A 13,053-nucleotide genomic window follows, 5' to 3' on the forward strand; every position below is an offset into this window, starting at 1 on the left:
TGTTTACAAGACTGAGGGCAGGGATTGTTTCTTATTGTGTAGTTCCTTTAATTACACTAATGGATGAGCTCTGCAGATCCAAGTCCCTGTTGTTTTTTCTCCAAAATCTGATCAATTGCAGTGTTTGTGTGTGTGTTTTTAAATGATAAATGAGTATAAAATCTTGGATCTCTAGGTATGCATGGAGACTTGACCATATTTTACATAGCAGAAGCTGTACTGATGTTGTGGGGCTGCTTTAAAGAATGTCTTTCTTACAAAAAATACTCAAGTTCTGAAACAGTTTGTAGTGCTAGTTCAACACACAATACAGAAATATAATACAAGGTATATCCTTAAATGAAATTCCATGGATTTATATTCATTTACACCAGCATAAACTAAATGTTGTCAATGTCATGTAGTACAAGATTCTCCATCCAGACCGTGTGTGTGTGCACATGGACGATCGAATATATTCCAGCACACACGCACGATCTCTGGTAAGCCAGCAGTTTTGAATAATAGTAAGATGCTGCCTGGTGGAGAGTTGACTGTGCTCATCGCTACTGAAGTTCTTATTTAATGAACGTAAAGAACTAACTTAAGTGTATGAATAATTTTCTTTATAACTTATCCTAAGACTTGTCAGTGATTGATGTGAACTTTCTATAAATTGCGGTGATTTTACATTGACAAATCTGTAGCAGCCATCTGTTTCTGCAAAGAGCATATGAAGACATAGAACAGCAATAAAAGAAATAAAACACTGGTCTGGAAAAGAGCTTTGTTTAAAAAAAAGTATTTTCCAATCACTGAAACACATGGAAAGTGCAGAGACAAGTTAATCTATGTGATGTATTTGCATACTCTTACAGACAAAATTAGAACAGAAACACATTCAGAATATAACCTGATTAAATATTTAGTTCAGTCCTGAGCATTTGATATTTAATACAGTATAAACATAGCAATAGTTTTTTTTTTTAAAAAAAAATGATTTGTTCTATTACAATTTCTGCTTACCTTTGCTCATTTGGCTAAATATTCTTGTACCAGTAATATTTAGATTTTGATATATGCAACTGCATGATATTGGTACCTGGAAACAGAACTAATTACATTTGTTATACCCTGCTGTGCAGAGTAAGTTCTACTTGGAGTAATATTTATAATTTTAAACTGATGGGGGTTATTTGTATGTATTATTTTAGCTTATTCTATTGAGTGTTTTGAGTGTGCATAATTTGAATTAGTTAAAAACAAAACAAACAGAACTGTTAAAAGCTGCCTATAAATATGTTCAGCCTTACCAATGTGGAAAGGGAGGAGCAATAAGTCTCTCATTTTTAAATGAGTTTTGCAAGCTAAAGCCAGCAGTACTTACATTTTGGCCTTACCCCGTGCTTACAAATCAGGTAATACTTTTTTGAAAATTATTCAATGTGTGAGAAAAAACAGCTAAGCTGGCAAGAATTTAGGCAGCTCTAAATACTTTTCACAACAGCATCCTTATTTTTATGGCCAGAACTGAACTATATTAAACAGAACATAAATAAGACTGTAAATAAATAAAAGAAAAATCATAAAGTATACCTCTAAACATTATTCTACAAACATCTTATATAATCAAATTGAGAAGTTGAAACTGCCAACCTTCATTTCACCTCTACATTAAATAATTCCAGACTTGTTTTTTAAAATTGACCTTTCGAATATGAATGTTATCTCAAACCCAAGAAACAAAAAACAAATGGGGCATTCATAAAGGATGTTCAACCAGTCATAATGCCCAAAATAGCATGTTTTGCTATACATTGAAGTGAACTGATGCATTTGTGCATAAGAAAACCCTTGGGTGAGGCTTATACAGACCTCTCACGACAGAATTGTCACTTTGAACTTCAGACAGCTGCTACTATATTGTGGTTATAGGCACTTCCATTTTCTCACCAATTACAGCCTTTTTGAAAGATTAAGACCATGCATATGCGGCTTGTTGCTTGGGGAAGAAAACCTCAGCCACTGCATTAAATACATGTGAGTGCAACATACTAAGTAGAAAACGAAATAATTCTGTCTACGCTGTCTGTCTACTTGTGCAGTCCAAACAAGGTAAAACCCCAACTGCTTTTACCCAGACAGGGCTGTGTAAACATCCGATGTTCTGGACTTCTAACAGAATGAATACAAGTTGATGTTTCTTCCTAGGAGGCTTCTCCATATAAAACAAATTTGAAATATGTTCTTCATATCTAGTTATTAAACCTGTGCACGCTCAACTGCATACAGGGTCAGTTGTGTATTTTTAACAATGTTCTGTATCAAAATAGGCAAAGCCTTCTAGTTAGGATCTTTTCAGATCAGAAAGGGTTTACTTTACCAACAGCAATCTGACTAGATTTTTCTGTTGGTACAAATACGCTAAAAAAAAAAAAAAAATAATCTCCATGTATTTGTAAGCCTAGTGAACATTGCTATATTCTCCTAGTCAGCAATAAGAGCCTTAAAGACAAAAGATTCATATTGAGGAAACCCTCACTAAGTGTACAGTGGCTATAACTATTCTGATTTCAATGCTGGTATTACAAATCTGATTCAGCTTCCAGTTCAGAAAGCAGCTGCCCTTTTGGTAGTCTCATAATAAGTTTTTAGGGTTACTTGTCTGCTTTGTCTTTCCTCACTCTCCAGCAGATGCAAGAAACCTTTTAGTGCAGGTTAAAGTACTGTACATTCACAAAACTAAACTCTGGGCTCTGTTTCTTCCTGTAAAGTATTAAAAACAAAAACAGAAGATATTTGTTTTCAGAAACAAAATTCCAATATGGGTGATGAATCTAATTAGCAGCTGTTGTGAGGCAGCCTTGATGTTTTGGAAAGGAGTTTACAGTTGTAGTTAACTTCAAACTATGAAAGTCACACTCTTATACAAAAATATTGCATGGCAAAACAGCCATCTTCACAGTCTGCTCACATGAAAATAGTGAAAAGATAAACAATCTTCTGTTGAACGTAATATTTCTCAACACAGTGCGGTTCAACAGGATACATGCTTAGTACTGCCTTTGTTCCTTTGTTCCATCTTTACAAAATAAAAACACACATGCATTACATACAAACTGTACAAAATCAGCATCAGTATACCAAAATTAATCTACTTTGGTTTTCTGGTTGTTGTTTTTTTTTGTCTTTTTCAGGCATACAATTCAATTCACTGTATTTTACAAATAAACATATCAATAGTGAATGTAAAATAGAAGATCTTTTAAAAGCAGGTCACTAGAACTAAAAAGTTCATCTAAAAAAGAGATGAGCAAGTGGGAAAACACTTCAATGAAAATGCATAATTACACGTCATCAGCTGGAAGGGCTGGTATACTGATCTTTGCTCTTGTGAAATATGCTATCTTCTCCCTGAAATTAGAAACAAAAACAAGTTGTTATTTCACCATTTATGGCATGACTCTAATGTCATCTACTCTAGAGTTGCTAATGTCACAGCGTAGTTCTTTAAAATACAGGCTTGGAAAAATACACAGTGAGGAAAATACACAGTGAATTTATTTACAATTGCATTTGCCAGAATATCTTCTTGTAATTCCTTTCTTAGGCAGATTTATGTAAAAAGCAGCTCCAATATTGAACAAGAAAAAGTCAATGTTTCAGTAATAACTGCAATGACAAGACAAAAATATTGATACAGTCACCGCATTTCCTATGATGATATCTGGGGGGGGCAGTGAAGAAAAGGCAAAAAATTTAATTCTGACTTTGGAAAAGGGAAAAGAAAACTTAAGAACTAGGTCCGTGCAAGCAGCAGAATTGTCATCCCAGTCTCCAATTGTTTCCCCTGTGCTGTTACCATTTCTGTCTCTTACAAACGGAGAGATTACTGAAGCATAACAAGTTTGTACATGCTTGTCTGCCAGAAGGCTAGAAAGCAGATGATAAATATTGGGGGCTTAAAAATCAAAGCTCAGAAGAGACACTCTTCTTGAGAGCTTCAAAATGCCTCTGTGTGATTAGTCTGAGGCCACATCATTGTACCAAGTCCAACTAGCAGGACGACTACAATTCAGCCTTAGGAAGTAACTAGTTGTCCAAGAGACTAAACCATCTTTTTTCACTGGTAAGCTTAAGTTCTGATCAAAAATAGCAGCCCAGAGCAAAATCAACTACATAAATGGGATTCCTGGGTGAATTGTGTTGTGATTAGGAGATAAAGGAGAAGGGAGGCTTACTATACCCTTCTTGCAGAGGAATGATTGTGTCTTAAGCACTACCACGTGTTTCTGTAAACTTATGCAGCAGCATTTCTGTGATGACTGTTAAATTTCCATCACTGTCCCCCCCCTTCTTTTCAAAAAGTGTTGCTGAGAAAATGAAAACCCTATGAAGATGCACTGAATTTCATACTGAAGTTAAATAGCGCAACTGTAACGCTTCTTTGCTGAGGAACCCTTTCTGCTTCTCTCTGCTTTCTTACCACCACCACAGCTCAGCTTCTGTCCTGTGAGCAAGTTACCCAGCCCTCTCAAACTCCAACTTTTAGCTTTGTTACAAACGGTTGATGTGTCTTGCAATTCTAAGGTGTGTGGACTTTTATTGCAGGTCATGTTTAGTTATATTTAGGAAAAAAAAATGTTACTTAACTACACTAAAAAAAATGTGAAAAAGCATAAAAGGCCATACCTGAATGACTGCACCTGCAGCGGCACTTTCTGGCTTTGCTCCCGTAACCGGCATACATCCTTAGAAGCTTTCCTCATCAGTTTCTCAGCACTTAAACCTTGTTTCTGCTCTTCTTTTGACTGTTCAGCCTGTAAAATAACTATAAAATAACTATATTTTGCTAATAATGAGCAACTGCTTATTTCACAGAAATGACAAATTCTTCTGTCAACCAAAATCTCTACACAAAGGGCCAGCAAGACAGAAGATGTTACGAAGTCTAAGCAATGAGCACTCAGTAAGGTAACTGAGCATTTTCTAAAAATACAATAAAAACAAAAAGAAGTGCCATCACAGGTAGTTACTAAGTACTGTAAAGTTTGATATTTCTTCGGGCAATACCTAGACAGTTAAACAATTCTTAAGTTTGTACAAACAAATGCTGTCTATCCAAATGTCTTTTTGGAACTGAGAAACAGTAATTCTCCTTCTGTGTAAAATATTTTTATTTCCTAATGTCAGCTGTTAGGAAAATTGTCTATACCTAATCTGAAATGACTAAATGGTGAAATTATCTAAAAAGAAAGAGCTCTCAAAATACACATTCAAGTTCTGCTAACCTTTGCAAAGTTAATATTCATGAATTCTTACACTTTTATTCATGACACAACACTATTTATGTTTGTATTTATATACAAACCATATTAACCATATTTACCGTTAGTCAAATGCATGTCAATTCTAATACTTGCAATAACGCTGTATTTTTTCAGTTAAAAATGCTAGTCTGAAAGAAATGTGAGACTAAAGACACATTCTTTCAAATTGCTTTCACCCAACTGAAAATCTAGCTTTAGTATCCACTTCAGCTTAGAGGTGTTCTGTAATTTTATGTAAGAAAATACCTGTTGTAGAACATTACGATGCTTACTATATATTGAACTGGTTCATGGGAAAAACAAAGCCATAAAATAATTTTCTTCTTCTGCAATGCATTTTTCACATCACCGCCTTCTATTAAAACGCTTTATAGGCACTGAGGGCATAAACCAAAATGAGGTTAAGCTGATGCTAAATGCATTGGAATCAAGTTCCCAGTACCACACAAACAAATATGAGTGGGAAATACAGTCACTTATTAACAAATGTATTAATTTTACTACATCCAAATTTTCTAGTGAAATCTACTGTAAGTCCTTCTTTTATGATGTTAATAAGGGATTAAAAACAAACTGGTAGAAGGGTTGATACAAGACAAAGGCATTTTGTATAAAACAGATGTGCTTAGCATTTTCTGTAAGGTAGCCCCTTCCTTATTCTATGAATCCGTTACTAGAGACTGCAAATAAGAGCTCAAGGGAACAGAAGCTTTGGAATAAACAGGTGAAAGATGAGAACTCCCAAGGGGTATCTTTGCTCCATGGACACTGATTTCCATCTCAGCAGCCCTTGCTGACTTGCTTCTCCCTAGAGCTGGTGATACCCATCAATGCTCTCTCAGTCCTAATGGTAGTGAAATCATAGACCTAGTGGGAAGGTTCACGTAAGCTGCTTAAAAAACACAGATTTTACATGTGGATAAAGACGCATTCTTTCATTTGCATTGTAGCAGTATCAAAGCCAAGGCAAGAACACCAGCCTCTACAAAGGTATCTGGCCTGGTTTCAAGGATCTTTCTTGATATGAATGCAGTTCAGTAAATACCTACCCACCAGTAAACTTGTGCTGCTGTTAACTTCAGTTCCCAACTCCAAAAGAGCAAAGATTTTAAAGTGAAATTAACCTGTAAACATTGTTTCCCCTATTTGTTAGTGAACATAAGTTTGCAATCTACAGCTGGCAGTGTATTAATTAATTTTACGTATGTCACTGGCCATATGTTTTTATCAGATCCCACAGCTAATATTTATCATCAATACACTAAACATAAAATTAGTAAGTTTTAAAAAATTGTATCTTCTCCCTAATTATATGCAAGATTTTTGTGACTACTGCATTTCAGGCTATAATCGTTTATAAACACATCGTTTTTTTTCTTAACGCTGGCCATTCACTGTGCTGATATTGCACTCCTTACATTTTTATCAGAAAAATCCTTTAATTTTTTATATGCATAAAATTACTCTGAGCCAACAACACATAGTGAGAGACCAAAGGTCTACAGACTTGTGATCTCTGTCAGACAGGTGTCAAATTTATTTTGAACTAGCGTGTCAGGCTGCAGGAAGCTAAGAGACATTCCCTGCTAGTGCAGAGCAGCAATCTCCAGCAGAAGGAAGGAGCAGACAACTGAGGGAAGTGATCTCTCCCATTTGCCACAGCTACCTCGAACGTGGATTGGGACTCAGAACTTGACAGTTTCAGGATGCTCTCAGGTAGACTTTAATTTCAGTCTAGTATGAGAACATGCACATGAGAAGGTGTGTACAAGACTGGGACTGTATTAATATCATGGTTCTTGACTGATTTATAGCCAGTCAATCCTCCATCCATCTAAAACACAGAGGCACACAAACTTTGGCTGTGCATTCCTTAAGTGCCAAAAATCTGACCTCAGCCAGAGAGGAATCCCGGTATCCGTGCTTAACTTAAGCATGAGATAACAAAGAATAAGAAAAGACGAGCAAAATTAAAGCTGAAATGCTAACTCCTGTCACATTCATTTTTTTTTTTTTTTGTGTAGGAGAATGAAAGCGAGCCTAAAGAAAAATTGTTAAGTGCTAAACACCAAAACACTGGAAACAAGGACATATTTGTGTTATTAATGACACAATTTAAGATTACTTTTACATAGACTGTATCTTGGAAAAAAAAAAGATATTTGTGGCCATACACAAGAATCTTTTTTGGACACGTGTGAAGAGGAGGTACTTCAAAGGGCGCTAGGTATCTGAAAACTTACTTGTATGAGGATTTAAGACAAACTTTGAAATCCTGGATGATTTCTCACAGAAATGCTACCTAAACAGAAACAATGTTTGTGCTGCACAGAATTACCTACTGGTTTTGATCTGCAGTTATTAGTGGGCTTTACATTCTTGCTATACTTAGGAATGTGTAGTAGGCAGGGAAGGAATGGAGTCTGGGCATTGGGCTTCAAGCAGAGTAACTGCCTGCTAGCAAGCAGCCACTGATTTTCAATATCCCCTACATCTGCAATTTCTTTTTCCACTTGAGACTCTCTCAGTTGTTCTGGCACTTCTAGCTGCTGCATTAGTCTGTGCCATTATAATGCCTGCAGGATCTCAAAAATAATGTATGATGATGTTCTGTGGACTGCTGTGTTCTGCTAACCCAAGAGGAAACACTGACAGCAGAGTACAGCATTCTCAGGGTTGTTTTGTTCCGCAGGGGAAGGCTGCAATGATACTAAGGGCAGAAATATTTCTAGAAACTTGGTAAGCACTGTTCAAAGAGGTGGAGTGGTTGTGATCATTGATCTCACTTTTAGCTTGGAAAGAGGGACTTAAATGCTGTGCTGCAGCCTGCATGTATTTTAAGAATGTATATTACTGCCCTTATTCCTCATCGCAGCATGTGTCACTGGGCTGATAACTGACTCCAGAAATATAAGATATCAGACACCTATCTCCTTGGAAGAGCTGGCTGAAATAAGAATGCACAAATCCAAAGGAATATTAAAAAAAGAATATTAAACAGTACTCTATTCTAGTGGGAATAAGCTTGTGGGTTTTGTTTTAAATTAAACAAACAATTTAAAATGATTGTCCTGCATTGAGCATTAGATACAACCTATAAACTTACAAACAAATGTAGATAAATTTCTTTTATATAAACTGCTATTCTTATGGGTTAAATTTTTCAAAGGTCAAATACATCCAATGAAGTAAAATAATAATGATAAAACATGGATACATCATGTGATATTTAAACATTGTGATGTCTTACTCCATTTTAATCAAGGGTCTTTCAAAATACTTTTCAACACTGAGCCTGAACTGTGCTAGTTTTTATAGCCATTTTAAAACTTAGCTAAGTATGGCCAACAGCAGAAGCCAAGGAAGAGACAGACAGAGAGGACAGCACTGGTCAAGAACAGACGTGGGAGAACATATTGGGAAAATGCTTTGTTTTCTAAGCTGATGGTCAAGGCCTTCTTGAAGTAGGTGGTATCACTCTGGTTAATGACCTCTGCTGGATTTTTCTTCCATTTTCTTTCATTTTTCTGCTTTTTGAGTCTACGTAAACTTGTGCTATTCACAATGTTTGGTCAAAAATCTTTTTATATATTTATATATTTTATATAATATTATATAGTTTTATAAATATAAAATATATTTTTATATTTACAGCTTTTAAATATCATAATGTGTTTGTTTAACTTGCTACCCCTTCATTTCCCTATTTCTCATATTTAAAAGATGATGAATATATAAGTGCTCTCCTCCACAACACTCATGATTTTACAGTTGTAGCTTTAGGTGTAGCTACTTGGCAATTCCTAACACAGAATCTGTTTCCTTCCTTTGACCGTTCTTGTTCACCCTTTGTAGTCTTATTATCTGCTTTGAGATGGGGAACCATACTGAACAATGTTTAAGTTGCAGGTAGAACATGTATTTATATCATTAAAGAATGATGACTTGTTTTGTTCCAGCTTTCTAATTCCCAATGTCTTATTTGCTTTTTGGCATCAGAGCATTGTGATGTTTTTGTTTCTTGTATCTGCAGTATCTCATTCCTAATTCAGCTAATTCAGAGCCCATCTTTGTATGTGTAAATATTAGGATTATCCCTTCCCTGCCCTACACAAGGCTATTAACTATTTTTAAAACTGTTATTTACATATTAAGAGGTCCTCTGCAGTTTATTGAAATGGGTTTCCATTTTTACTACTTTGAATAACTTGTGTCCAGGAGAGGATGATCACCCTCATAGTTTAAAAAACACAACCATATGCCCCCCTAAAACAAAACAAAAAACACTTAAAATCCAACTTTTTTCACTTATTAAGTCAGAATTTCCCATGGTCCAGCTTGTCACTGCTGCCTCTCATCCCTTCTATCCTTATTCTTGTCTTTACTCACATGAGGGCATCCCATCTTAGTTTGTTAGATTAGAGACTGAATATATATTTGTATTCTTTTACAGACAATCCCATGGAGAGCAGAATTTGGCTTTAATCTGCCAAAATTAGAACAAGTATGTCCTGCCTAAAGAACTAAGCCACAGCGGAAGTACCACCCTTCCTGTACACCCCCACTACTGTAAGTAATGGCCGTTGCCTCTCCCTACCTGATAAAATGATCTTTTGGCTACCAGTTCTGTGAAGGCTGCAAATCAGCTAATGCTGGAGGACAAAAAGCGTATGAAACTCTGTAGACATATGGCTGGGATGCAACTGTTAAATGAACTTTCAAGTAGACACCTCTGCTATTTTACTACACCAACCACACCTATTACCTCAAATAACAGTTTCTACTCTGAATTACTACAGCATTTAGATAGGGGTGCTACAACAATGCTGCTTCATATTCTAGGTGTAAATACTGTAGTATTGACTAATAGAGGAAATAGCATTTACACATCTGAATTACATAGCATAAGTAGTCAACTCTGAACTTCTGGAAAAATCTGTAAATGTATTTGTAAAAAAGGCAAGAGCATATCTCTGTTCAATCACACAAAATCTGTATGCTGCTCATACCTGTTTTTCAGCTTGTTTCAGGAGTTTCTGAAATCGTTCATCCTCGAGCACACACAGGGGAAGGTCTGTCTCTCCTCTACCTTTCATTTCCTCAAGCTTCTGTTTAAGATCCCGCAAGGCCTGAAGCTCATCATTCAGTCGATTCTGTCGTGTGCGTGACGCCTGGAGGTCCAGCTCCAAGTCCAGGGAAGTGCGGATAGGGCACTCTTGCATAGCTCTTCGCATGATCGGTTGGCAAACAGGCTGAATCATTTGGGAAGGAGAAAAATAAAAATTAATATCCAGAAAGGCTAGTGCAGAATTTGACAGAATACATTCAGAAAAGCTCAACTATTTTCTGTTAGCAGAAAGTTGCTATAAGATCCCCATCCAAACATCCATCTATTCTGCAATTATTTTTCGGTCAGTCATTAAACATAAGTGCAAAAGATTCACCAAAAACTTGTAGAATGATATATTGACAGGTTAAAACCAAAAAACCCTGGTCTGATCCTCAGGACAGCACAATACCAGTAGTCCAAAACTACACAGACTTCCCCACAGATTTCAACTATATATTTTTTGTTTTTTTACTCAACGGTTGCTTTTTCAAGGCCCAAGCAAATGATGTTATGAACTCTGTAAACAGGCACTTTTTTAGTATATTTCACATTTATTTACTATCCTTTCACTGTGCATTTTCACATGAATAAATTGGGCAGTACAAGCTGTCCTAGGCTATTTTATACTTCTTTCTTATGCCAAATGTAATCCTGCTACCTGGTAACAACCCTTCTGGGGAAGCGTATTTTTAGTTGCAGTCAAGATTAAAATATACCTCATAACTTATAAGAATGAACTCTATGTAAAATAAAAATAATCTTACTCTCTTCTCCTTCAGTCACTTTGTTCCTCATACACTCTTGGAGAAGAGTAAATCAACTTTAAAAGCATATCTGAATCCTTGAAATTTCCATCAAAATTTGCTCAAGATGCATGCTGCTGATGTTCACATTTGTGCAGCTTAAGCTGCCTTGGGTCTCTTTGTAACACTACGGTTCTTTAACTCAGACTGCTTTGACGGTAACATGTTAAAATCCAACAGTAGATGTTGCAATGCTGAGCGCCAGCACCTTGCTGCTGGCTCCAGCCACAACTAGAGCAACATAAGCTTTGTCAGTGGAGGATAGTGAAGGATAAAGACCATTGTGGGGAGGTCTCAACTTGAAAATAGAGTCTACATCTGGTAACTTGCATCACTTTTGCTCAAATACTTGAAATAAAGCATATGGCTTAAGTTACTTGCTATTCCTCATCTCCAAACTCTTTCCCTTAAACCGCACAGGTAATGCAGCACTCACCCGTTTAACTCTTAGGCTCCTCCTTTCTGTGGCGTTTCTCACAAAGAGAGACTTTTTGGCCAGTGTTGAGCTGTCGCTGTCACTTCGATTCAACTGTCAAAATGTATATAATGAACAGAGATATAAAGCATCTTCACATACAAATACATCTGTATTGATGAAGACAGTCCAAAAGCCTCAGTGTTGATCATACAGGTAGGTCATTCTTACTATACATGTAAAATACAAGAAAAAATAACTAGAGCATCTACTCTAAATTTCTGCTCCTATGCCATGACAATCACTGATCTTACTGAACTAACTAGTAGACTGTTCAGGAATCAAGGAAGATAACTGGCTATTAAGTACCACCAAATCACTGGCTGGCTTCTGTATGACTGCAGACTATACTACAGAGTTCATTTATTATGGATTTCTTTTACTTGGGGCAGGCTTTAACAAATTTACCACAGGGAAGGAAAATTTCTGTAGACATACACCTTTTGTTTTGTATTACTATTTGTAAAAAGTACAGGTGTGTGTACAACTTCATTCTGAAGTACTTTTTCCTTCTCAAATATCCACCACAGAACAACAGGGTTTTTTTTCTTAGTTACAGCATCAGTCCCACATACATCAACACAGGCTGATTGTTAGATGCATCAACATGCGTGGTGGTAAATCTTCAAAGAAAACAGAAGCATCTATCTAAATATTTATTTTCACCTCCTCAGAAAAGGACAGATAAAAAGAATCATTCTGCTAACATTTCAATAACCAACTTGCCAGAGCCCTAAAGCATGTTTATACAGGACCGACTGGGAGTTGGGGTGAGAAATAAATTACTTTTGCAACATGAATACACTTCTCTAGAGAGAAGTCTGTCTTTTCACCACGGAGATGCTGCTGGGAACTCACCCCTGGATACACACAGGTGGAGGTCATCACTGACCACTGTTTTAAGCACTTTTCAAGGGAGATTTTTCAAAGGTGCCAACAGACTTCGGGTCTGTCCTTTAGGCCTCAAAAATAGTTTTGTTTGTTTGCTGTAGCATCATATGAGAACAGGTACTTTCTTAAGACCGCGGAGACATGAGTGCTCAGCCCTATCCACAGGCTTGGATGCAGCTACAGTGCCCACTCCTGAGCCCAGGCAACGGACCATGAGTATTTCTGAAGCTGCAAAAGACGGATTTGTGCAAACGTGTTTTTTTTTCTTGGTTACTTTGCTTCCAGGACATACTATACTGTACGCGATGACAGAGACAGTGTTTTGGTCACAGCTTGTTATTTCAGGTTCTGGCTTCAGGCAGCAGGTACGTGGCAAGTTTCTAAGCTACAAAAGTGCAGAACTTTATGGATGCAGAAAACTCATGGGTTTTTACTAACTAAGCCATCAAAGCACCTAGCGTCACT

General features: G+C 36.6%; 1 protein-coding gene across 3 annotated transcripts in view; it reads right to left on the minus strand.

Annotated features, from left to right (window-relative positions):
• Window positions 1-684: 684 nt before the first annotated feature.
• Window positions 685-13,053, minus strand: part of WWC2 (WW and C2 domain containing 2) — a 99,112-nt gene continuing 86,743 nt past the window's right edge. Inside the window, exons 20-23 of one of the 3 annotated variants that reach the window (XR_014317443.1) lie at window positions 11,659-11,751; window positions 10,319-10,561; window positions 4,672-4,810; window positions 685-3,393 (exon numbers count right to left, since the gene is read on the minus strand). Coding sequence is in view for 1 of the 3 variants with exons in the window: in XM_082759676.1 (XP_082615802.1) it covers window positions 3,327-3,393; window positions 4,672-4,799; window positions 10,319-10,561; window positions 11,659-11,751 (531 nt within the window). In the remaining 2 variants the exon portion in view is untranslated. Of the gene's footprint in view, window positions 3,394-4,671; window positions 4,811-5,581; window positions 5,687-10,318; window positions 10,562-11,658; window positions 11,752-13,053 lie in introns of those variants that run through there. The other 2 variants (XM_082759676.1, XR_014317444.1) reach the window with 2 other exon arrangements.

This window comes from Aythya marila, assembly GCF_965140915.1.
Source record: "Aythya marila genome assembly, chromosome: 4".
Classification (NCBI taxonomy): domain Eukaryota; kingdom Metazoa; phylum Chordata; class Aves; order Anseriformes; family Anatidae; genus Aythya; species Aythya marila.